Consider the following 26339-nt stretch of genomic DNA (forward strand, 5'->3'; position numbering starts at 1 on the left):
ATCATGGTTTTCATTTGCATTTCCCTAATGGCTAATGATGCTGAATTATCTTCTCACATGTTTATATGCCATTCTTATATCCTCTTTGGTGAAGTATCTATTCAAGTCCTTTGCCCATTTTTGATTTGAGTTTTGAAAATTCTTATTATTGAGTTTTAAGAGTTCTTTATATAATCTAGATGCAAGTACTTTGTAAAATATGTGGGTTATAAATGTTTTATCCCAATCTGTAGTTCATCTCTTAATTCTCTTGACAGTGTTTTTGACAGAGCAAGTTTTCAATTTTGATGAAGTCCAATTTACTGACTTTTTTTTTTATAGATTGTGCTTTTGGTGTCATTTCTAACCCCACGTCATGAAGATTTTTTCCTGTATTTTCTTCTAAAAATTTTATACCTTTATGTTTTACATTGCATCTATGACTCATTTCACAATCTTTGTATAAGGTACTGAGGTTTAAATCAAGGTTCATTTTTTTTTACATATGGAGGATCAATTATTACAAAACAATGTTTAAAAGACTATCCCTTCTCCATGAATTGATTTCATGCTTTTGTCAAAGATCAAATGGATGTATTCATGTGGTATATTTCAGGACTCTCTATTCTGTTCCACTGATCTATGCATGAAGTTTGATATTAAAATGATTCCTCCAGGGCCGGCTCGGTGGCTCAGGTGGTTAGAGCTCCATGCTCCTAACTCCAAAGGTTGCCGGTTCGATTCCCACATGGGTCAGTGGGCTCTCAACCACAAGGTTGCCAGTTCAATTCCTCGAGTCCCGCAAGGGATGGCTCCGCCCCCTGCAACCACACGGCACCTTGAGCTGAGCTGCTGCTGAGCTCCAGAATGGCTCAGTTGGTTGGAGCACGTCCTGGGTTGGACTCCTGCAAGGGATGGTGGGCTGCGCCCCCTGAACGAGCAATGGCAACTGGACCTGGAGCTGAGCTGCGCCCTCCACAACTAAGACTGAAAGGACAATAACTTGAAGCTGAATGGCACCCTCCACAACTAAGATTGAAAGGACAACAACTTGCCTTGGAAAAAAGTCCTGGAAGTACACACTGTTCCCCAATAACTATAAAGTCCTGTTCCCCTTCCCCAATAAAATCTTTTAAAAAAATAAATAAATAAATATAAAATAAAATAAAATGATTCCTCCATCTTGTCCATCTTTTTCAAATTTGTTTTAGCTATTCTAGTCCCTTGGCCCTTACATATAAGTTAGAAGATTAGACGGTCTATATCTACAAAAAGTCCTGCTGGGATTTTCACTGGTATTGCAATTAATCTATAGATTACTTTGGAGAAAACATCACTAATATGTTAAATCTTCCAATCCACAAATAGCAGATGCCTCTTCATTTATTTTGGTCTTGTTGGATTTCTTTTAGCAGCACTTTATAGTTTTCAGTATGCAGATCCTGTGTGTTTTGATGAATTTATAATACCTAAGTATACATTTGGGGGAGAGGGCAAGCTATTGTAAATGATTATTTGTTTCAAATTTCCACTACCAGTTGTTCATTGCTTATATATAGGAATTATTGCTTTTCGTGTGTTGACTTTGTATTCTGTGACATTCATAAACTCAATTAGAAATAGAAATTTAAAAATACAATTCAATTTGCAAAAAAAAATTCAATACCACAATTGATCATTTAAAATTCAATATCACAAAATATTGGGAATTTAACAAAAGATATGTAATACTTTGTATACTAAAAACCACTGACAGGAATTTTAAAAAATCTAAATAAATGGAGAGATGCAGTCTGCTCACAGATTGGCAGACTCAACATTGTTTAGATGTATTAGATGTAAATTCTCCTTAAACTAGTCAATAGATTCAATGCAAACCCAGTCATAATCCTAGCAGGTTACTGTGTAGCAAAGGACACACCAATTCTAAAATTTACATGAATCAAAGTGCCCAAAATATTCAAAGGAATCTTGAAAGAAATCAGGTTGAAAAAGTTATGCTACCTGATTTCAAGACTTACTATAAAGCAACACTAATCAAGACTGTCTGGTATAGGTATAAGGATCAACAAATTGATTAATGGAACAGAATATAAACCCAGAAATAAAGCTATACTTATATGTTCATTACATTTTTCATAAGGGAACCAAAATAATCCAAGAGACTCACTCCAGCTTCAAGGTCACACACATAGGTTCAAAGTAAAGGGATGGAAAAGATATTTCATGAAGCAGACACCAAAGGATAACAGGGTTAGCTATATTTATACTGCACAATAGACTTTAAATGAAAACTGTAACAAGAGACAGAGAAGGTCATTATATAATGTGAAAAGAGTTAATTCATCAAGAAAACATAACAATCATGAATATATATGTACACAACATCACAGCACCTAAAGATATTAAGCAAATACTAACAGATCTGAAGGAAGAAATAGACAATATTAATAGGGGACTTCAATGGCCCACTGTCAACAATGAGTATATCGTCCAGACAGATAATCAGTAAGGAAATGTTGGACTTGGACCATACTTTACACCAAATGGACCTAACGGACATATACAGAACATTCCATCCAACAATAGCAGAATACATATTCTTTTCAAGCACACATGAAACATTCTCCAAGATATATGATATGGTAAGTCACAAAACAAATGTTGGCAAATTTAAGAAGACTGAAATCATACCAAGTATCTTTTCCAACCATAATGTTATGAAACTAGAAACCAATTAACAGGAGAAAAGTTAGAAAATTCAGATATGTGGAAATTAAACATCATACACCTGAACAAACAATGAGTCAAAAAAAACAAATAAATAAAAAGGGAAATCAAAAAGAATATTGAAACAAAAGAAAATAGAAACACACCATACCAAAACAAATGGTCAACCGGTACATGAAAAGGTGCTCAACACCACTAACTGTGAAAGAAATGCAAACTAAAACCACCATGAGATATCACCTCACACCTGTTAGAATGGTTATTATCAAAAAGACAAGAGATAAGTGTTGACAAGGAAACGAGGAAAAGGGAACCCTTGGCACTGTTGGTGGGTATATAAATTGGCAGAGTGACTATTAAAAAAACAATATGGATGCTCCTCAAAAAACAAAAAACTATCACATAATCCAGCAATCCTATTCCTAGGTATATATCCAAAGGAAATGAAATCAGGACCTCAAAGGGATATCTGCATGTCCATGTTCATTGCAGCATTATTTACAATAACCAAGACATGGAGGTAATCTGGCTGTCCATCAATGGATGAATGGATAAAGAGAGGTGTACATGAGGTCTGACAATTAAGTTCCCGGACTTGTTGCAACGATGTTGCTAACCTTTTTTAATATCAGAGGGATTATTCATTACGAATTTGTACCAACTAGACAGTTAACCAAGTTTACTATTTGGAAGGGCTGAAAAGGCTGTGTAAAAAAGTTAGACAACCTGAACTTTTCGCCAACAATTCATGGCTCTTGCATCACAACAATGCACCAGCTCACACAGCAGTGTCTAGGAGGGAGTTTTTAGCCAGTAAACAAATAACTATTGGAACACCCTCCCTATTCACCTGATCTGACCCCCAGTGACTTCTTTCTTTACCCGAAGATAAAGGAAATATTAAAAGGAAGACATTTTGATGACATTCAGAATATCAAGGGTAATACAACGACAGCTCTGATGGTCATTCCAGAAAAAGAATTCCAAAATTGCTTGGACTAGGCACTGGTGTCGGTACATAGCTTCCCCAGGGGAGTACTTTGAAGGTGACCATAGTGATATTCAGCAATGAGGTATGTAGCACTTTTTCTAGGATGAGTTTGCGAACTTAATTGTCTGACTTCGTATATGCAATGGAGTATTACTCAGCCATAAAAAAGAATGAAATCTTGCCATCTGCAACAACGTGGATGGACCTAGAGGGTACTGTACTGAGTGAAGTGAGACAGACAAAGACAAATGCTATATGATCTCACTTATATGTGGAATCTAAAGAACAAACTAAATAAACAAATAAAACAGAAACAGAAACAAACTCATAGATACAGAGAACATTTTGAAGGTTGCCAGATGGAAGGAGGGTTAGGTGGTGGGTGAAAAAGTAGGAGGGATTAAGAAGTACACATTGGTAGTTACAAAACAGTCATGGGGATGTAAATTACAGCATAAGGAATAGAGTCAATAGTATTGTAATAACTATGTATGGTGTCAGATGGGTACTAGGTTTATCGGGGTGATGACTTTGTAAGTTATATAAATGTCCAATCACTATGTTGTACACCTGAAAGTAGTATAATATTATATGCCAACTGTAACTGAAAAATAATTATTTTAAAAAAAGAAATACAATAAATTACACTTTATCAAAATTACAAACTTCTATTTATGAAAAGATATGGTTAAGAAAATAAATAGGTGAAACAAAAGACTGGAAGAAAACATTCATAAAGCATATATCTGACCAAGGACTGGTAACCAAGATAATATAAAAGGCATCTACCTACAACTCCACACACACACAAAAGAAAAGACTAAAAACTCAATTTAAAAAATGGCCCCAAATTTTAAAAAACACTTCATAAAAAAATATATGATAGGTAAATATAATCACATAGAAAAGTGCTCAACGTAAGCATCAAAGAGATGCAAAATAAAAACTAAATCACCACAGGACTGGCTAAAACTAAAAGAATAATACCAAATGTTGGCGAGGATGTGGAACAACTGGAACGCTCATACATTAGTGGGGGCAGTACAAAGTGCTACAGCTACTTTGGAAAGAGCTCTAGCAGTTTTAATAAAACGAATCACACAAGTCACCATATTATAATACCCACTAATCCTAATCCTAGGTATTTACCCCAGAGAAATGAGAATGTATTCCACACAAAGATTTATTCAAGAATGCACTTTTATACAAAATAGCTAAAAACTGGAAACAGCTCATGTGTCCATTAATGGAAGAATTGATAACCAAATTGTGGCATATTCACTCAACAGAATACTCAGCAATAAAAAGGAGCAGACTGCTGACACATGCAATACTATAAGTGAATTTCAAAACATAACACTAAGTAAAAAGTTTTACACAAAAGTACATGTTAGAGGACAGCATTTCCATAAAGTTATAGAATAGGCAACACAATGGCATAAAAAATTTAGAAGTGTGGTTACCTCAGTGCTAGTGGGGCAGGAAATGACTGGTAAGGAGCAAGAGGGAACTTCCTGGAATGATGGGAATGTTCTATATCCTGAAAGGGGTTTGGGTTTCGTAAGTGTATGCATTTGTTAAAAAACCAGTAAATGTACCCGCAAGATGTGTGCATTCATTGTATGTAAAATTTACATCATAAGAAAAACCTGTAAAAATACTGAACTCTAGTTAATGATACGCATGCTAAAATATTTAGAGGACATGCACAGATGTCTTCAATTTATTTGGAAATATGTTGAAAATAAGATGGACTGATGGATAAGAAGGATGGATAAAGGAATAGATAGGTGATAAAACAAGTATAGGAAAATGTTAATGGTAGAACCAAAGTGGAGGCTATCGAAGTATTTACTGTATGATTGTTTCAACTTTCTTGTATGCTTGAAATACATAATGAAATACTGGGGCAAAGGTGGGGGGGGATAACAAAAGAGAAATCAAAGAAGGAAGAGACAGCAGAGAATGCTAGAAAGAAGCATCGGTAAAGGAGAGCCAAGTCTAGTTTCCCACATGCCAGTTAGAAAAGTGACTTCAGAGGAGGGAATGGCCAATTGCATAGATAATTCTGAAAATTCAAATAATAATAAAACAGGCCCATTGGAATTGGCCGTTGAGAGGGGTGTGAGTGGAGGAGAGTAAAGCCACACTGAAATGGAGGGAGTGAAAACTGTTGGTGAGGAAGCAGAGATGGGAAATGAAAAGAACTACTAAGAATCGTGGCTGTGAAGAAGACCAGAGGTCAGCATTAGCTGCACAGGATGTGGAGTCACGATAAGGGACAACAGCGGAGCGTGTGCACACGTGGATGGAAATGACCCAGTAGAGATCAGGGGAGGGGACACAGTGTGCAGAACTGTGTTCCCTAAAAAGATATGTTTTAAGTCCTAACCTCCAGTGTCCGTGAATGTGACCTTACACGGACATAGGATCTTTGAGGATGTAATTTGGTTAAAATAAAGTTACACTAGATTAGGCCAGGCCCTAATCCAATGACATGTGTCCTTATAAGAAGAGGACACAATAAGAAGAGGAATTTGGACAGAGAGAGACACAGAAAGAAGGCCCTGGGAGAGCGAAGGCGGAGACGGGAGTGACGCATCTACAAGCCAAGGAACGAACGCCAAGCGCTGCCCGCCACCAGCAGACCCTGGGAAGACGAGAGGCAGCGTCCGCCCCGACAGCCCTCGGAGGGACCCGTGGCTGTGCTGACACCTGATTTCAGACTTTCAGCCTCCAGAGCTCGGAGACCACCGAGTGTAGTACTGTTGTGGCGGTCCTGGAAAGCTGATACACGGAAGACTAATAGTGAAGAGAAATAGGCAATAAAGACAAGGGTGACATCCTTGACAAGGTGATCTGGCACCATTTCCAAGGTATCAGGGGAGGAGGCAGCCTTTGATAGTATCAGAGCCAACCTCTTCCACTGAAATAAGTATGGCATCATTCAGGGCAGACCTAAATAATTAAGGGTTTACCCAGATGCTTGGGACAAGAAAAAATGCTTCAAACAGCCTTTGTAATAGAGTCTCTGCCCTTTAATTGACACATAATATGCAGTCCACACATTAAAGTCACTAGTCTTCCACTAAGTATCCAAGACCAACCCATGACACTTAAATACAGCAATGCTCTGCCCTCCAAAGGAGTCTGAGAACAAAGAGGCAAGTCTCACCAAGAGGAATAGAACCAGATGCTCGGCCAATGGTCAAAACAGGACAAAACAACCAGGTGAAAAGCCTGGCAATCCCACTTTGGGAAGCCCCTTACCTTGAGCTGCTGCTGGAGTTCACTGTTCAACCGAGCCAGTACCGCATTCGCCTCTTTATTTTTGCGGATAGCAGTTTGAATAGCCTTCTTCTGCTTGGAAGACTGTCTACAAAAAGGTACAAAGAGTTCAGTGAAACAGAACTTGGAGGTCTGGACCCTGGACCCTTGTCAGAAATCTCTGATTCATGAGAAGTGCTCAACTAACAAGGGTCTAACGTCATAGGGCTCCACAAATAAAACCATACATTCACAAGCAGGCAGGCAGGCACACACCAAATGAAACAAATTTGTTGGGATGAATTATTTACACTTGAAGTAATTCCCATTTTGTAACTTGAAGAAAAGTTGTGAATTGGACCTTTTTGAACACTTTGCATTCCTTTTATTCCAAGACATTTTAATAAGTATTTCTTCCTGGCAAACCACATTAACTGGAATGCCTTTTTGGGTAAGAATTAACGGCATTTAAGAGACCTGCCGGTGGCCCCTGTGGACAAATCTGAAGGAAAAAAATAGAAGAACATTCTCTTTAGCAAAGATCCTGCATTAACTGAGCCAACCTACAGAACTCTCCGTTACTCCTTCATTATTAGGCATGAGTGCCTGAGTGTGTGAGCTTGCACATACATCTGTAGCACTTGAGAAATACACAGAAATGTTTTAATACTATTATTCCCAAATAGAGTCAATAGTAAATTCACAGAAAACGTATAACTAGGGTGACCGTATGTCCCATTTTGCCCATTACACTCCCGGCCTACACTACTTGCCTGGCCCTAATTATTCTTAGCACCCTTTCCCCCCTCCTCAAAACTGTCCATAGTTTGGATAATAAATCAGCATGGTTGTATGACCTACAACCTTATATCCCACAGCAAGAAATACTGAATTCTCAGAGCAAAATGGCAATTTAAATTCCCCTAGAAAAACACACATATTTGTAATCACTGGGAGATGGGTTCTAGGCCAGAGCAACAGAACTGGAATGCATTGTCCCCACTGTAGAGATCTGATTAATATTCAGGGAATATACTCTATGCTAGCCACTCTGCTAATCTGTAGAAGATATACATATTCGCTTCCCCAACAAATTTAAAGATTATTTTTTTAAATCTACTTTTAAAAATGTATAAACTGGATTTTGGTTTCAGGACACACTTCTCTCTATTCCTCCTATTAAGTATGTACAGTTAAAACCCTGGACATAATGTGTAAAACAAACATAAGATGACTCCAAAAAATGGAATGAAGACAGCAAACCAGCTAAGGAACTCGGCACCCAGGGAAACATATAGCAATGAATTCTCTGGGTTTTCATTTTTGCTTCATAGATGGACAATAGAGAAGTTGGCAATCCATAAATGCCAATGAGGGCAGACCAAAAAAGTTCTCCCCAAATCCTGCTCTCCAATCAAAGAACTTGGAAAGAGGCTGCCTAGCAAGACAGAAATTGGACACCATATCCCTCCTGAATATAGATGCAAACTCTTTTAACAAAATATCAGCAAATATAATTCAGCTATATATATCATGACCAAGAGGAGTTCATTCCAAAGATGCAAGACTAATTCAATATTCAAAAATCAATCAATGTAATCCACCATCTTAACGGGTGAAAGAAGAAAAATCACATGACCACATCAATTGATATAGAAAAAGCACCTGATAACACTCAACACCCATTCATGATAAAAACTCAGAAAACTATGAATAGAGGTGAACTTCCTCAACCTGATAAAGAATTTCTGCAAAAAAAATCCACAGCTAACATATTTAATGAAAAACAATGTTTTCCTTCCTAAGATTAGGAGGAACAAAACAAAAATTTCTACTCTCATCACTATTTTCAACATAGTGCTGGAAGTCCTAGCCAGCACAATAATGTGAGAAAAGGAAATAAAAGGCACACATCTTGAAAAGAAAGAAATGGAATTATCTGTTATTTGCAGATGACATGAAGGTCTATGTAGAAAATACCAAGGAATCTACAAAAAGACTCCTACAACTAGTAAGTTATTTCAGATGTATAGAAGTAAGTTTGTAGGATAGAAGATTAATATACAATCATTAATAGTATTTCAATATAATAACATTTGGAAATCAGAATAAAAAATGATATCATTTACAAAGACTCAAACTGAAATCCTTAGATATATGAAAACACATACAGAATTTACATGCTGAAAACTATACAACACTGATTAAAAGAAATAAGATCTAAATAAATGGAGAAATAAGTCATGAAGTATGATCACAAAATGCAGTGAATGCTTAAATAAAAGAATTACAGTAAAAGACACATTGCCATTAATCCCCCTCAAAATACTCCCCCTCACTTCAAACACACTTATCCCATCGTTCTTGCCACTTTCTGAAGCAGTTCTGGAAATCCTCTCCTCTTTCGTGTCTTTAGTTGCGCTGTTGTGGCTGCCTTGATGTCCTGAATCAATTCGAAACATTTACCTTTCATGGTCATTTTGACTTTGGGGAAGAGCCAGAAGTTGCAACATGCTAGATCCAATGAATAAGGTAGATGAAGACACACTATAATGTTTCTGTTTTACAGAAATTGCCATACCAGAAGCGATGTGTGACATGGAGACTTTCCGTTGTGATCGCAAAATACGGTGAATGCTGCTGCTGAGTGCCATCCAACGGAAAGGCAGCGACCTTCAACATGGGAAACGGCACGATGAACCTTAGTAACAGTGTGTGACAAGTTTCAACTTGTTTGGTGCAGTCAGTTGGGTGTGAGCTATGGTTGAGAGAAGGTGTGTTTTAAAGTGTGCTATAAATCATCCTCCATCATGACAACGTTCTAAGTCAAACATCGCTCTGGTATACGGCAATTTCTGTCAAATAAAAACATTACTGTGTGTCCTCATCCACCTTATTCACTGGAGCTGTCACCGTGCGACTCCTGGCTCTTTCCTAAAGTCAAAATGACCATGAAAGGTAAACCTTTTGAATGGAATCAGGACATCGAGGCAGCCACGACAGTGCAACTAAAGACACTCATGAAAGAGGACTTCCAGAACTGCTTCAGAAAGTGGCAAAAATGATGGGATAAGTGTGTTCGAAGTGAGGGGGAGTATTTTAAGGGGAATTAAGGGCAATGTATCTTTTACTGTAATAAATATTTTTATTTAAAAATGCACCATATTGTTCGATCACACCTCATATTCATGGATTGGAAGATTCAACATACTAAAGATGTCAACTCTCCCCAGATTGATAGAAAGGTTTAATACAATTCCTATCGAAATCTTAGCAAGATTTTTTATAATTCAAGACAAAATTATTCTAAAATTTATAATGAAAGTCAAAGGAATTAGAATAGCTGAAACAATTTTGAAAAATAACATAGTGGGAGAAGAAATAGAAGATTTATTATATAGGTATAGTATCAAGCAATGTAGACAGTAACCACAACTGTGTGGTATTGGCAGAGGGAAAGACACATACGTAGATCAATGGAAGACAATAGAGAACCCAGAAACAGACTCACATTAGTACAGTCAGTTTATTTTTGACAGAGGTTCAAAAGCAAGTCAATAGAGAAAGATTAGCCTTTTTCAGCCAACAGTACTGAAGCAATTCAACATCCGTAGACAAAAAGAGAACCTTGACCCAAACCTCACATCTTATATAAAAACACAAATGGATCACCAATTTAAATGTAAAGTGTAAAATTATAAAAACTTTTAGAAGAAAACATAAAAGAAAATCTTCAGCACCTAGGGCTTGCTGAAGAGTTTTTCGATGCAACACGAAAAGCACAAGCCATACAAGAAAAAAAAAATCAGTAAGTTGGACTTCATCAAAATTTTAAAAAATCTTGCTCTGTGAGACTCCATTAAGAGTATAAAAAAGACAGGCTACAGACTGGGAGAAAATATGTGCAAACCACAGATAACACAATTGATTTGTATTTAGAATATATATAGAACTCCCAAATTCAACAGTAAAAAGAAAAAAAATTCATTAGAAAATGAGCAAAGGACATGAAGATACATGTCACCAAAAAGGATATACGATAGTAAACACACACATGAAAAAATGTTCAACATTACTAGCCATTAGAGAAAGACCACAATGGGACAGCACTACACACTCATTAGAACAGCTAAAGCAAAATAAAAAATAGTGACAATACCAAATGCTGGTAAGGATGTGGAGAAACTGAATCTCTCAAACAATGCTGGTGGGAACATAAAATGGTACTTGACAGTTTCTTTAAAAAACAAACCTGGATCAACAATCACACTCCTGGATATTTATTCCAGAGAAATGAAAACTTAGGTATACCTAAGACCCTGTACACAGATGCTCACAGCAGCTTTATTTGTAATATTCAACAACTAGACATAACCAAAATGTCTCCAAACAGGTGAACGGCTCAAAGAACTGTGGTACATCCATGCAATAGAATACTGCTTTGCAGTACTGATTGAGATACATAAAGACTTGGATGAATGTCAAAGGTATTATACCAGGTGAAAAAAGCCAAACTCAAAAGGTCACATGTTGTGTGATTCTATTTATATCACATTCTTAAAATGACACAATTATAGAGACAGAAAACAGGTCAGTTATTGCCAGGGGTAAGGAATGGTGGGGAAGAGAGGCTAGGTGTGACTCCTGTATCTTCATTACAGTGCTGGCTACAAGAGTCTACACATGTGAAAAATAGCACAGAACTATAGTTGACCCTTCAACAACACAGTTTTGAACTGCATGGGTCCATTTACATGCAGATTTTTTTCAATAAACACCTGTACTGTTTTTGATCCATGGTTGGGTGTCCACGGATGCAGAGGGCTGACTATATGCATTGATTGACCCATTTTATTTATTTAACTTTTTATTTTTTTTAAATTAAAATTATTGGCATAACAATGGTTAGTAAAGTTACATAAGTTTCAGGTGTACAATTCTGTAATACATCATCTATATCTCACATTGTGTGTTCATCACCTAGAGTCAGTTCTCCTTCCATCACCATATATTAAATGCCGTTTACCCTCTTCTACCACCCCACCCCCACCCTCTGGTAACCACTAAACTATTGGATTGACCTATTTTATATATGGGACTTGAACAACTACGAATTTTGGTATCTGCTGGGCGTCCTGGCACCAATCTCCGGCCGATACCTAGGGACAACTAAATTTTGGGGGAGTGAAAAATTATACATGGATTTTCAATTGTGTGGAGGTTTGTGACCCTAACTCCCATGTTGCTCAAGGGCCAACTGTATACACATACACTTTCCCAGTGCCAAATTCCTGGTTTTGATATTATACTATAGTTAGGTAAAATGCAATCATTGGGAGAAACTAGGTGTAAGATACACAGGACTTCTTTATACTATTTCTGTAATTTTCTTTGAATCTATACTCAAAATAAAAGATTTAAAAAAACTACAAACTTTGTTGATAAGAACTGGATGCCCCTTCTTAAACTACTACCACACTGTGTGTGCTCAGCTTATAAAAGTTTCTCCCTTCTCTGGGAACTGTCTTCACCCCCTTCCCCCTCCTCCACAGGGATGGGCTCCTGGCAGGCAGTCCTATTTGTCTTAAGAAAACCTCCTCTCTATTTTCACACTTGCATGGATGCTGGCTCATGCTGAGCTGACCACATTCTCTCTCCCAGGGATGTGAGTTATGGCTAAGAGTTCAGTTTAGCCTGGCCCTGCAGTGTGAGAATGTAATCTATGGAGCTGAAGGCGGTCAAGAAGTCATCATAGATAAAAATGACAAAAAACTCTCTAAGAAAATTGAGAAGAATTAGAAGGAGCCCCAAAAGGTTTACAGTCATCTCTTCAGTCCATTCCTGCTGCCAGTTTTCATGAGTCACCCCTATATCCCTATAATGAAGTACATAGTTTTGCTACCTCAAGTTGCTTTTTATTATTTGCAACCACAGGAGCCCTAAATAATGCAAAGATAGGAATAGGCCCAGCATACCTCTCAAGGGTTCAGCAAAGGCTAACCTGCCTTACCCTCGTTAAAGTGCTTCTAGAGTCTGCCTGTTCATACTCTCCTAATATTGCTATTCACTGTTCCAGGCTGGGATCTAACCAGCCTGGTTTCCAAGGAGGAAGATGAAGGAATAACAGTTCAGCAGATATTAATCTTGCACAGTTCTATTGCTTATTATGCTATCAATTTAGAATTGCAGTACTTGGAAGCGCTGTTCCACTCAAGGTTTTGTGGCAGAGTATCCTCAAAAGCCTATTCTTATTTTCAGTTGCATATCATCCTTAGTGTGAGCTAGGCACATGGCCATCCAACTAGAAATGACATTTCCCTGTTTTCCTTGCAGGTAGGTAAGGCCATGTGACAAAGTTTGGGCGAAAGGGATCAGAGAGAAGTGACATGTGCCCCTTACGAGCCATGCCCTAAAAAGTAATCTGTTTTCTCTCCATTTGTTCCTTCTCTCTTCCTCGGGCCTGGAGGCGGAACACGTCCATGGAGAGACATCTTCTACCATGTGGATACAGGCAACCCCCATGGGGATCTAGAACAAGAAGACAGAAGGTACCTGGGTTCCTTGAAAAAGCTACCCTATGCTTCTGGAACACTCATCAACTCAGACTTTTACATGCAAAATAAGTTAATTTCTATGTTATTGGAGCAATTGTTACCTGGTTTTTCTTCAAGCAGTTAAACTAATATTTGAAAGACTATAAACTGGCGTCTCTAGATGAGAAAAATCTTTTTAACCTTCATCGTGGGCCTTGGTTTCTCACAAGGAATTCTGAGTACAGCTTCTATGCACTGAACTTGTGTTGCCTTTTCTCTACTTGAAAATGGTAGGTTTTCACTTGAGATGCCAATCATGGACCCCACATACATTCTAGTACTGCCGAACATGACCCCAGGCACATAACAAACACCATGCAGGTGAGCAGACACTGGCTACGGGGCATGCCCTGGGGCAGTACAGGACACCTCCCTATAACCTTGTCTGAGGTTACAGAGAAGAGCAGAGGCCACAGAGGCTGGCATAGGCTCAGCCGTACTACTGTCACACAACATCCTCTATCTCCAGACTGCACAGACCATTCTATTTTCCCAAAGTGCATCCAAAGCAAATATACAAGATGTGGAGGGAAACCAACTAAACCAAATTATTTTTGCAAAAAAACACTTTTGTTCCTATGAGAAGCTCATTAATGATGATACAATCTGAGAGCTGTTTATTACTTATAACCTGGACTCAGCAGCTCACTTAGAAGGAACAGTTTATTAGTTCCTTTGCCCTAAATGGAGTAGACAATAATTACATCTGAAGGAGAATTTGTTTCTTATCATAGGTCAGTTCTGATGCTCGTTTCCCAAAAAGCTCATGACCATTTTTTAGCCTTTCTTAACCAGTGTTCTGTTAGAGAATTAAGAAAATGACTTGTGACTCTTTTCTCAATTTCCCCAAAGATAACACATAGTAGAGATGACTCTAGATCAGGGGTGTCCAAACTTTTTTCAACATTTTTTACCAAGGGCAATATGCGGTAAAATGCACAAAGAGCCGGGCCACTCACTCGAGGTGAAATACGTATTGCCTCACCTCGTTTATTTAAGTAAACTAAATATATTTTTGGAATTTGCTGTGGGCCAATTAAAAATGAATTGCGGGCCATAGTTGGCCCGTGGGCCGCAGTTTGGACACCTCTGCTCTAGATGAACAGAAGAGAGGTTAATTTACTATAGACAATGGATGTCTAAGGGCTTCAAAGCTTAATTCTCTCCTAGAACCCTCGTTGAGAAAGGACCATATAGACTAACCACCATGTGTCTGGCTGGCTGTCTCTTCAGGGATTAAAAAGTTATGAATGCTAACTTGCTTCTTATCACTCCAAAATAAAGTGGTCTGTGGACTAAAATAAGTTATATGAAGTTCCCTGATTCCAAAGCTTACATCCCTGCCATTTTAGCACGATTTGTGTTGCTTGTGGGTGCTGGTCTCTCAGCCTGATACCATGTGGTTACTTACCTAGTGACAGAGTATCATGGTGAGGGACAGTCACTAAATTGGCAGATAAATATCTCCTTTCAACAAATGGTGCTGGGACAACTGGATACCCATATGCAAAAGAATGAAGTTGTACCCCTTCCTCACACTATACACACAAAAAATGAACTCAAAATAGACCATAGGCTTCAATCTAAGACCTAAAACTATAAAACTTTTAGAAGCAAACACAGGAACAAATCTTCATAAACTTGGGTTAGGCATTGGTCTCCTAGATATGATACCAACAGCACAAGCAACAAAGAAAAAAATTGGTAAGTTGGACCTCATCAAAATTTAAAACTTTTGTATTGCAAATAATACCGTCAAGAAAGTGAAAACACAACCTACAGAATGGGAGAAAACAACTGCAAATCATATACTGACAAAGGACTTGTATCCAGAATATGTAAAGAACTCATAACTAAAAATAAAGATAAACAATCCAAGTACGAATGGGCAAAGGATCTGAATAGACATTTCTCCAAAGAAGATATACAAATAGCCAATAAGCACATGAAAAGATGCTCAACATCCTTAGTCGTCATGAAAATGCAAATCAAAACCACGAGATACACTTTATTTACACCCACTAGGATGGCTATAATTTAAAAAAACAGATAATAATAAGTACTGGCAAGGACGATAAATTGGAACTAATACATACATTACTAGCAGGATTGTAAAATGCTGCAGCCACTGTGAAAAACAGTTTGGCAGGTCCTTAAACTGTAAAACATAGGCTTACCGTAAGGCCCAGCAATCCCACTCCTAGGTATATACTCAAGATGACTGAAAATGTAAGTCCGCACAAGAACTTGTACACAAATGCTATAGCAGCATTATTCTTAATAGCAGAAAAAGGAGAAACAACCCAAATGGTCATCAACTGATGAATGGATGACTGAAATGTGGTCTATCCATACAATGAGCCATTATTCAGCAATAAAAAGTTAAGTTCTGATTCAGGCTATAACATGGCTGGACCCTGAAAACACTATGCTAAATCAAAGAAGCCAGTCACAAAAAGCCACTTGTATGATTCCATTTACACGACATAGCCAGAACAGGCAAATCTATAAAGATAGAAAGCACTAGATTAGTAGTTGCCTAGGATTTGGGGGAAGAAAGAATGGAAAGTGACTGCTAATGGGCACAGAATTTGTTTTCAGGGTGATGAAAATGTTTGAAAATTAGATTGTGGTAATGGTTGCACAGCTTTGTGAATATACTATAAATCACTGAACTGTACACTTAAAAGGGTGAATTGTATGCTATGTGAACTATATCTTCATAGAACTGTTAAAAACAGATGAAGAAAAGAAAATGAAAAAGATCTCTGCGTGAACTCGGCCAGCTGCCCTGCCGATCCACGTTGGAAGATGTTGTAGCCTCCACTGACTAACTAGCATTCATGTGAAGCTAGTGCAAAGCTGGGGTAGTACAGGAAAGTTTAGCCATCTTTATCCCTCATAAAGATCTATCCTCTAGGCTTGAGGGTGGCTGGCAGATGATCATTAAGGACAAAATCTACTTCCTTTATGCACTGACAGCACCAGGGAACTGTCCGTTCGGAAAAACCAAAACCAAAAGCAGGGCTGCCCAGATTCAGAATGGGGCTTTGGCTTCAAAGGCAAGCTGCACCCACAGAACCTGTTGCTTTTCTTTCCATCACCATGTAAGCAGGAGAAAACCCACAGCAGCCACTGAGATTGCAAGGCCCCTAGAGCAGTGTCATGATGTATCTTGACCATTTACATTAGTGGCCAGTTGGGCTCACTTGAAATCATGCACAGCAGGTTTCTGCCCTCAACACCTGGTTCAATTTCATGACAGGGAAACTGAGGCAAGTGATCGCCCTTCTTAAAGCCAAAGCCTTCTGCAGAAAGATGGTTTGTCCAGAGCACTGCTTACGGTCCCTGCCCCCTCCAATGTCAGGTATAGCTGCTTACATAGATATCTTGGAGGCTCTGCAGGTGACCATTCTGTGCTGAGAAGATAAACAACAGAAACTCTTCATGGGGATTGAAAAGATCACAGGGATGTAAAATATAGAATAGGGAACAGAGTCAATAACATCGCAATAACTATGTACGGTGACAGATGGGTACTACATTTACGTGGTGATCACTTTGTAAGGAATATAAATGTTGAATCCCTATGTGGTACACCTGAAACTAATATAAAACTATACGTCGATTATAATTAAAAATCAATTAATTAAAAAAATCGCATGCCATGTCTACGAAAGTTGGGTCTGAGGGTCATGAAGCTAGCCAATTGCCCGAGGGAAACATCAGGTAACACACGCAAGGAGGGAAAACTGACACATCACTGTCTCCTTCCCAAGAAAATGACGGCCATACAAGACAGAAATCAGAAGGAGAGGAAGAGAAGAAATCCAACCAAACCAAAACACACCACGACCTTGTCCTGGCGTGTCCCTTGGGTCAGGATAAGTCCCACAGCTTAGAAAGCCTCTTTCTATGTGACTGGGAAAATATAATCCTATCGTAGAGATGAAGACTACAACCATAAAAACACGCCTGTTTATGGGTATGAGTGTAAATGTAAACATGTACATGAAGATGTAAAAGCAAGTCTCCGACCCTGCTCTCACTTATCTGTTCTACTTACTTTTGGACTGTTGGATGGGGTTTCACGGCTCCCACAGAAGCTGGCCCGCCAACGGTGGTAGACGCCTCTTGGTTTTCTGTAGCTTGATTTTCAGGTCGTAGTTTCCTACGGATAGGCTTTGATGGGGGCTGAGAATATGTCACATCCTGCAGATTACAAACAAAATGAAAAATGCAAAAAGCTGAAAAATTCAATGCTCTCCCCCATCATGCCAATGCCCTCTGTTCCTCTAAGCCCATCCCCAAGGTCAAGCATGTGCTCTATTCAAACTCCACACTCGACAATTCATGGCTCAGCAAGAATTGGAGGGACACGGGCATGAGATTCCAGGGGATTTTCTTTCTTCCTCATTTTTTTTCATGCCTGCAGCCTATTACCTCTTTTTGTCACCTGGAAAAACATGAATGAGACTCCAGCCCCCCCCCCCTTTCCTTTCTTTTCTAAATGCTATGCACATCTTACACCACAGAGCCTTTTCTAACTAAAGACAAAATTCGCTCTTGCCTCACTTTGGGCTTTTTGGGCTGTGTTATAAGTTTTGTAATGGGTTTAGTCATATACTCAGCATTCTCCTACCCCCAATTCCTACATGAAGTCAAGCTCGAGAGCCAGTGTCTTCTGGAAGGAGACAGTTGGCATGCTTGTCAGAGGCGCCTGCCTCACCTTTGTTCCCGAGCCCAGGGCTTGCTCTCTGTCCTGGGAGAAGGGGCTGAGAAAATGGGGAAGGACGGAAGAGGGTGAGAAGATGAAAGGACAGTACAGTGAGTGCTGCTTATTGAGCAAGTGACGCGTGACTCAGTGACACGGTTGGGCTGAGGTGAAGACACTGGGACGCAAAGACCACAGCAGAAAGATGGAGGTGGGGGACTACCGTGCCCTCCAGAGGCCTTCCTAGAGGCTTAGCAGTGTGCCAGGTTCTGCTAAAGGCTACTATCCCTCCCCACCGCAACCCTTCATCTTGCCAAAAGCAAGGCTGCCATATTGAGCTGAGAGGCTGAAGAGGAAAGTACAAATTGTCAGCAACATCAAGGTCCAGCCTAGGAATCATCAGGACCCCAGTTTCACAAAGAACCGCAATTCTAGGAAATCTGGGTCATTAACATTCACGTCAGGACCTGAGAACCTTAAAGAGTAGATGTGTGGACAGAGGCCCAGGGGAGGGCTCATGGCACCACGACAGTGGCACATCCGTGCTGGCCATACCTTCTTTGTTGGACTACTCTCTGCAGCTTGAGAGGGGCCTTTGTCCAGCTGGGGGTGTAACTCAGCCTCGGACGCTTGTTCAGACTGCAGCAAAAGATCAGAGAGGATAAATATGCAAAACCATAACCATCCAAATACACCATGAAGAGCACTCAGGAAAATAGTCACTACGGGGAAACGGACTTAGACCAAGTTGCAGCCCAGCATGGGCAGGTCTGCTGATCCTTGGGAAGACCTTCCATAGACCCTGCTCTTCCCTCCCGTCCCTCCTTCCAGCATTGCTCAACCTTAGGAAAAGGAGTCATGGGGATATCATCTATAAGTGGACACATGCATTGTGAAAAACCAACACTTCACGAGTTCAAACTAAAAACAGCAAGGCTTATCAGAGCAATAGGGTTGGGAAAGAAACGAAAAATTTAACCCAAGACTAACAAAAATACTAATCATAATAAAGAACACAGAAATTTAAAAAACATATTAAATTCCTAATAAAGAAACAGTCTAGTACACTTTTTACCTTAAAAGTGACTTTTTACCTTAAATAAGTTTGTGGGGTGTAAGCGTGATGGAAGGAGTAAACAAAGAGGGTTCTGGCTGCTGAGTGTTACAAAATCAGTGAATGAATTCACAAAGATGGTTAAGGCCTGCCCCCAGAGCCCTTTCAGACAGAGCAGGCACCCAACAGCCAAGCGAAGACCCAGGAAGCCTGGGCGCCATGTCTCCCCACGCCCCCCTACCTCCGAAGTTACCACATTCAGCTGTGCTCGACTACTTCGCTATCAGGCACTGATGCAAAATAACATGCTGAGAGAAAAACCCTCCATGTGAACCAACAATTGTACTGACATCGGTCTTGTACTCACACACGAACCTGCGTTACAGAAACACACACACAGAACACGTGTGCCCACGTCATCCCTAACCTGGCCCTCTCTAACCTTGTGTGTATGGCTTCTTCCTTCCTGCCTCTTCTGAAAAGGTTTGTCCGCAAGAGTGCCACTGCTCTCCCATTAAGCAGATTCTAGTTGCCTCTTCTCGTCTTCTCTAGACCTTCTGCTCAGCACAGCACCATTGACTACCTTTTAAAACCCTGGACCCTGGCATCTGATAAGCCACGGTCTCCTACTTTCTTTCCTGTTGCTTCCTCTTATCCCCACATTTAAGATTTCTCAAGGTTCTGTCTTCAGTTCCCCTGAGCCGTTTTCCCCTCTTTGTCCATTCTTTCCCAGAGTAATCCCATCTGCTCCTCCATTTTTACTGCCTGAGCTAGAAATCTCGGTTCCCAACCAACTCCCCACCTGTTCTAAACCTACTGTGCAGGCACTCAGCATGCCTGATTTCTAGTTCCAATTTTTTTGTTATATAGCCTTCTCCTTTTCATTAAGGCTGACTATATTATTATGATGACTATTAATAGATATTACAAAACGCAGAACACTTACTATGTGTTACACATGGCTCTAGGTGCTTTGCATGGATTACTGCATTTCAGCATCGCAGCCTAGGAAGTGGTTATTATCCCCATCTTATTAGTAAAGAAATTGAGGATCAAGAAATTAAGCAACTCACCCAAGATCACACAAATAGCACTTTCTGAACCAGGCCTCAGGTCCCAAGCTGGTTTTGTGACACTACGCTCTACAGCATCAGCTACTCTTGGGCCGAGAACTATTTATTGAACAGCTACTACAGGCAGGCCCTATGCTGCCACTGGTACTCAAGGAGGAACGTGAAGTCTAGCAGGAGGCAGAAATGACTAGCCAAACATGCCTGAGTGGAATTAGGACGATGGTAGGGAAGTGTGGGGGTTCCAGGAGTATCCAGCCTTGTGGGTCAGCAAAGACTCAGGGGAAGCTGATGTCCCAGTGGAGAACTGAGTGATAAGCAGGGTGCAGCCAAGCAGAGGGGCACTGCATAGGGATGGTGAGAAAAGAGGCTTCAAAGGCCTCTTACGCTCCGACCCCCAGAATGTCAGCCTGGGGTACCTCAAGAACACAGAGGCCAATCGCCAACATGGGAAGCGTGGGAGAAGCAGGTGTGAGGGGGAGCTTGCTTTTTCAGCATAGTGAGTTTGAAGCTCGTGGGAAACACCTAGGCGAGGCCATCCAGGAGCCACTCAGTGTCAGGAGTCTGGATGATGCAGACCCACCTCCCCTGAGGGTTCTGGCAAATGGCGTCTTACTTCTGCTACCCTACTGTCCACTTTATTGATGGCCGAGTGAGGGCCCAATAAGCCCATGAGCTGTGCTAAAGAACTGCAGCTTGGACCTGAGGACCAATTCCTGCCTTCCGCATGAAAATCTGTTGCTCAGAACCCATATGTTCTGGCCCCAAGCCCATGGGCGCAGCCCCCTGCATGGACTGTGGGTGTGCACTGCATGTCCCACTGGCCAAGCAGAGAAGAAAGGAGTCACAGGCCAGCCACTCTGCTTTTCAATCAGTCAGCTCCCCTCTACCATCAGGCAGACAGAGAGAAGCGTTTACCCTACCACTCCCTTTCCTGGGGAGATGAGTGAAATTTCCTTGTGGAAATACTGAGGAAAACGACCATTTGGATTCTCTTTTGAACAAAATGAGGATCCTGAATACAGCAAAAGTACTCAAGTGTCTTTGTCATCACCTTTGTTTTCACTTAAACATCTCTAAAACCACAAACAACAATTGGTTGGGGGTTGGGAAGGATGAGAAAGCAGTCGTGAGACCAATCTGATATTTTTTTCATTTACAAATTTACCTTCCTGAAATGGCATCCAAGGGCCTCGGTTTTCTAGCTCTGTGACTAGTAACAAAGAACTCCCCATTGTTAGGTCAGGATAGGTGTAACCACCAATCTCCTTACAAAGAAACTCAAGACCTCCCCACCCCTTTCTACTACTTCATGACTAATTCTAAATGGGTCCATTTGTTGAACATTCAGAGGACTGAATCTCATGAGGGGCCTGGAACACAGAAATCGGGAAGGTCCTGGAAAGGCACAACGTCACCAGAGCCAGAAACTATCCCAGGAAAAGAGATGGGGAAGGAAAACTAGCTTTGTGGTTTAAAAACAAAACAAAACAAAACAAAAAAAACCCAAAAAATTAAATATGAGATTTAGATATGAAAAACCCTTTCTTCCCAATAAACTATTTCACTTCAGGAAAATAGTATGAGCCTTACATTAGACTTCGCAGCTGGAAAGCAGAACAAACCAGGGAGATTTCTTTGCTTCTCTTCAGACTTTTTGAAGTGAACGATTTGGGGAGTATGATAACCCATGAAAGCAGGGGGGCCTCAGTGGCTCCCTTTTTGCTCCATGTGTTAGAGAAAGAGGGAAAAACTCTACTATCGATATGGACAATACACCCTTGTCCAAAAGTTTTGGTTATCTAAGCTGAAATCCAATGCCTGAATCTTGTGAAAGAAACAAATGTTTAGATTACAATTAATATTGCAAATGGCAGTCCTTCCCTCATTGCTCCATGTGTAACAACATGTACCCAGCCAGGATGTGGCAAGCCAGGAAAAATTTACTTTTAGCCAAGAGCTCATTGAAACTCGAGCTAAGGTTCCTTTTAAAAATATATGTCATATTTTAATATTAATACTCCCCTACCCACAAATGAGAAATATATTTTCATTCTAATTTTGCAACAAAAAGCCTGGATAGGTCACATGAATTTGAAAGGTGCTGCTACTCAGGATGTGGAGACCTGCTCTGGGGCTTTGCCCATTGCTATGGTTGACAGGACAACATGGCTCCTGCTCAGCTGGCTCCCCAGAAATGGACATAAGCCCAGAGAGGCTAAGCATGTTGATTCTCTACCAGAAGGGTTTATTCAGTTATTCAGATATTTATTTCATTCATTTGATGTGTCACGTTCCAAGAATGTCAGGTTCTGCTTCTAGAGAACTGGACCTGAGACACCCAGTAAAGTGCTCCCAGAAGAGGGGGTTAAGCACTGTAGGATGGTCCTCCTTCGTCTCTCAGATCCCTTGTTCTGGGGAAGCCAGCTGCCATGCTGTGAGGACACTCTAGCAGTCCTAACAAGGAGCCCATGTAGCAAGGACGTGAGGCCTCCTGCCAACAGCCATGTGGGGTCGAGCCTTCAGATGACTACAGCCTTGACTGACAACTTGACTACAGCCCAACAAGAGACCCTGGAGCAGAACCACCCAGATTAGTTGCTCTTGAATCTCTAACCCACAGAAATCATGAGATAATAAATGTGAATTGTTTGGGGCTTCTAAAACCACCACTCTAGTATGTCTGGAATTTGAGGTCTAGTGGGGTGGAATAAGGGTGAACAGTGGAGAGGAATGGGAGAGCGGAAGCTGGAGAAGGGCAGTGGAGGGGATCAAATGTGGTCTTACAGATCATTGCCCTGGATTGTTTATTAGCCACTCAGCACCATCTTCTGCTTCTATGACCTTCCCTATATTGCAGGGGGGTAGAAGCCTGGGAACTACATTTATAGAATCTCCTTTCCACAGAGTTCTTTCTTGCCACTTAGAGTCATGCACATGAAACCAAGAAGGTGAAAGAAAAGCCATGTTATTGCTCTTCTGGCGGCAGTGGGCAGAAAAGCCTGGGTTTCAGCCCTCAGAAGGCCTTGTAGTGACCTTGGCCATTTCCCTTCAAGTCACAGCTTAAGTGCTGCAGGCAGGCTGAGCACCCTGAACTGTATCCTTCAGTTCTTACAATGTCTGAAACTTTCAGAAAGTTGTGCCAAACCCTCATGTGGTGCCCTTCCCTCATCTGTATTCCTCCAACACATCCAATTCTTTTTGTTTAAGTACTAAATTCCTTGAATGAAATCTCTTCTGGTGAAATACCTAGAGTGGTTTGTTTTCCTGACTAGATTTGGTTGACATCCCTGTTCGGAATTTGGAAATTATCCTGAGGGCCCCCAGGGACCCCCAAAGTATTTTAAGTAGGGAAGTGATCTAACTAAAGTTGTATTTTAGAAAGATTAATCTGGATCCAGTGAAAAATGGATTGGAGCAATACACATTGGGGGAAGGGAACTCAATTAGAAGGCCAAATAAGAAAACAAGACAAAAGATAACGGTCATTGAAACCAGTGTGGTGGGGGTGAGTACAGGCAGATTTGAGAGCTATTTACATTGTAGACTGGAGCGACATTGGTGATTGGTGAAATGCGGTAAGTGAAAGAAAAGAACAATGGCACATGAACCCCAGGTTTTGATCTTATGGGTAAATGCTTAACAGAGAAAACAGTTAAAAGCAAGAGGAAAGAAATGTGTCACCATAGTAGCTGAGTAAAATGAAGCAGGTCATCACAAAGCCGTACTAGAACAACCCATCAAATAGGGGTTCCAGGGAATACCAGATCCACGAATTCTCTAGAGCAGGGACTGGTAAACTTTTTCTGTAAATAGCCAGACAGTGAATATTTTCAGCTGCACAGGCCATTCGATGGCTGGGTCTCCAGGTCTCCATTTGCAACTTGGCAACCCTGCTCTTGAGTGCTAAAGCAGCAGAGACAATACAATGAATGGGTGAGGCTGTGCTCCAATAAACTTTATTTACAAAAACAGGTGGCGGTGGCGGGACAGCTTTGGCCTGTGGCTCACAGTTTGCCAGCCACTAGCCCAGAGGGAAAAAGAATTAGATAAGCTTAAGAAACACTGCATAGTCTATCTCCCTTTTAGAAACTCAGAGCACACAGCAGTCACGTGCTCTGAAATCCTGTGAGGTAAAGGGAGCCACTACCTTTGATTAACCCAGCAAACTTACATATCTACTTACAAAAATTCTTCTCATGTAACTTTTCATGTAACAAAACTTCTTCTCATGTAACTCCTATTAACATTCAGCAGAACTAGTTTTCTGTGGAACACACTTTGGGAAACACGGAACTACAGACTGGGTTATAGAGGAACAAAGGAAAAAGATTCCATTTGACTTGAATGCCAAATGCCATGTTGCACACACAATCCTTCGAGAGGAGCATTCTCCACAGGGGCTAGTAGATCCAAGTCCAGGGGCCCCTGCTGTACACCACTCCCCCTCTCACCTTCGCCAAGAACATGAAGCAGGTTGACGATGGGGTTGCTGCCTGGCAAAAAGGGCTCCTCTCCCTCCTTCCCCTTCCCCCCACGCCGCAGTAGCAACTGCTGCTGCCAACGACTCTGCATGAATTTATTTACTGGGCTCTTTTAAAACCTTCTGGACACAAATACAATAAAAACAATTCATTATAACAGTTAAAGCAGATGAACACAACACTGATAAATTAGGAATTTTTGTAGGTAGCTTAAAAACAACATGTCTCAGATTCCAGTTCCAGCCAGGCAGTCCCACTTTGAAAACGTCCCATAGCGCCCATTGGAGTCCAGGTGCTCATCACACCTCCTGCCTGGGCCACTGCAAAGACTCCAGCAGATCTTTTCCCAGCCTTTAGTTTTTTCCCCAGTCCACTCCACCCTACACACCACTGAGGAACTAATTTTGTAAGGCACCTTCTCATCACAACACTTTTTCTCAAAGAGCCTCAATGGCTCCCTAAGGCCTATGGCACACAACACAATCCCTCAGCCAGTTAAAGACCTACCATCATCTGGCTCCTATTTACTTCTGCATCATGACGACCTTAGTTTGCCCATATGGAACTCGCTCCAGGCACATTTTTCAAATTTTTTTCTTTTATAAATTAAAGTTTATTGGGGTGACAATTGTTAGTAAAGTTACATAGATTTCAGGTGTACAATTCTGTACTACATCATCTATAAATCCCATTGTGTGTTCACCACCCAGAGGCAGTCCTCTTTCTATCACCATATATTAGACACTGTTTACCCCCATCTACCAAACCCCTCCCCCCTTACTCTCTCGTAACCACTAACCTATTGTCTGGGTCCATGAGTTTTTGTTTCTAATTTCTTTGTCTTATTCTTTTGTTGTTTTGGTTTATATACCACATATCAGTGAAATCATAGGGTTCTCTGCTTTTTCTGTCTGACTTATTTTTTTTCCTTTTTTTAATTAAAGTTCATTGGGATGACAATTGTTAGTAAAATTACATAGATTTCAGGTGTACAATACTGTCTGACTTACTTCGCTTAGCATTATAATCTCAAGATCCATCCACGTTGTCACAAATGGTCCTATTTCATCTTTTCTTACCGCCGAATAGTATTCCATTGTGTATATATACCACAACTTCTTTATCCATTCATCTATCGAAGGACATTTTGGTTGTTTCCATGTCTTGGCCACCGTAAACAAAGCTGCAATGAACATTGGAGCACATGGGTCTTTATGGAAAAATGTTTTCAAATATTTTGGGTAGATACCCAGGAGAGCGATTGCTGGGTCATGTGGTAATTCTATTCGTAATCTGTTGAGAAACCTGCACACTGCCTTCCATAGCAGCTGCACCAGTCTGCATTCCCACCAACAGTGTATGAGGGCTCCGTTTTCTCCATAGCCTCTCCAACACTTGCTACAATTTGTCTTGTTGATGGTAGCCATTCTAACTGGGGTGAGGTAATATCTCTTTGT

The 26339-nt window shown here is 40.5% G+C and overlaps 1 protein-coding gene across 8 annotated transcripts in view; it reads right to left on the reverse strand.

Annotated features, from left to right (window-relative positions):
- Positions 1 to 26339, reverse strand: part of REPS2 (RALBP1 associated Eps domain containing 2) — a 199149-nt gene that overhangs the window by 9646 nt on the left and 163164 nt on the right. For all 8 annotated transcript variants that reach the window (XM_081043421.1, XM_081043426.1, XM_081043425.1 and 5 more), the window contains 3 exons: positions 18830 to 18913; positions 17627 to 17772; positions 6971 to 7076 (listed from right to left, as the gene is read on the reverse strand). In XM_081043421.1, the coding sequence (XP_080899547.1) occupies positions 6971 to 7076; positions 17627 to 17772; positions 18830 to 18913 (336 nt within the window). The remainder of the gene's footprint in view (positions 1 to 6970; positions 7077 to 17626; positions 17773 to 18829; positions 18914 to 26339) is intronic.

The sequence above is a fragment of the Rhinolophus hipposideros genome (genome assembly GCF_964194185.1).
Source record: "Rhinolophus hipposideros genome assembly, chromosome: X".
NCBI lineage: Eukaryota > Metazoa > Chordata > Mammalia > Chiroptera > Rhinolophidae > Rhinolophus > Rhinolophus hipposideros.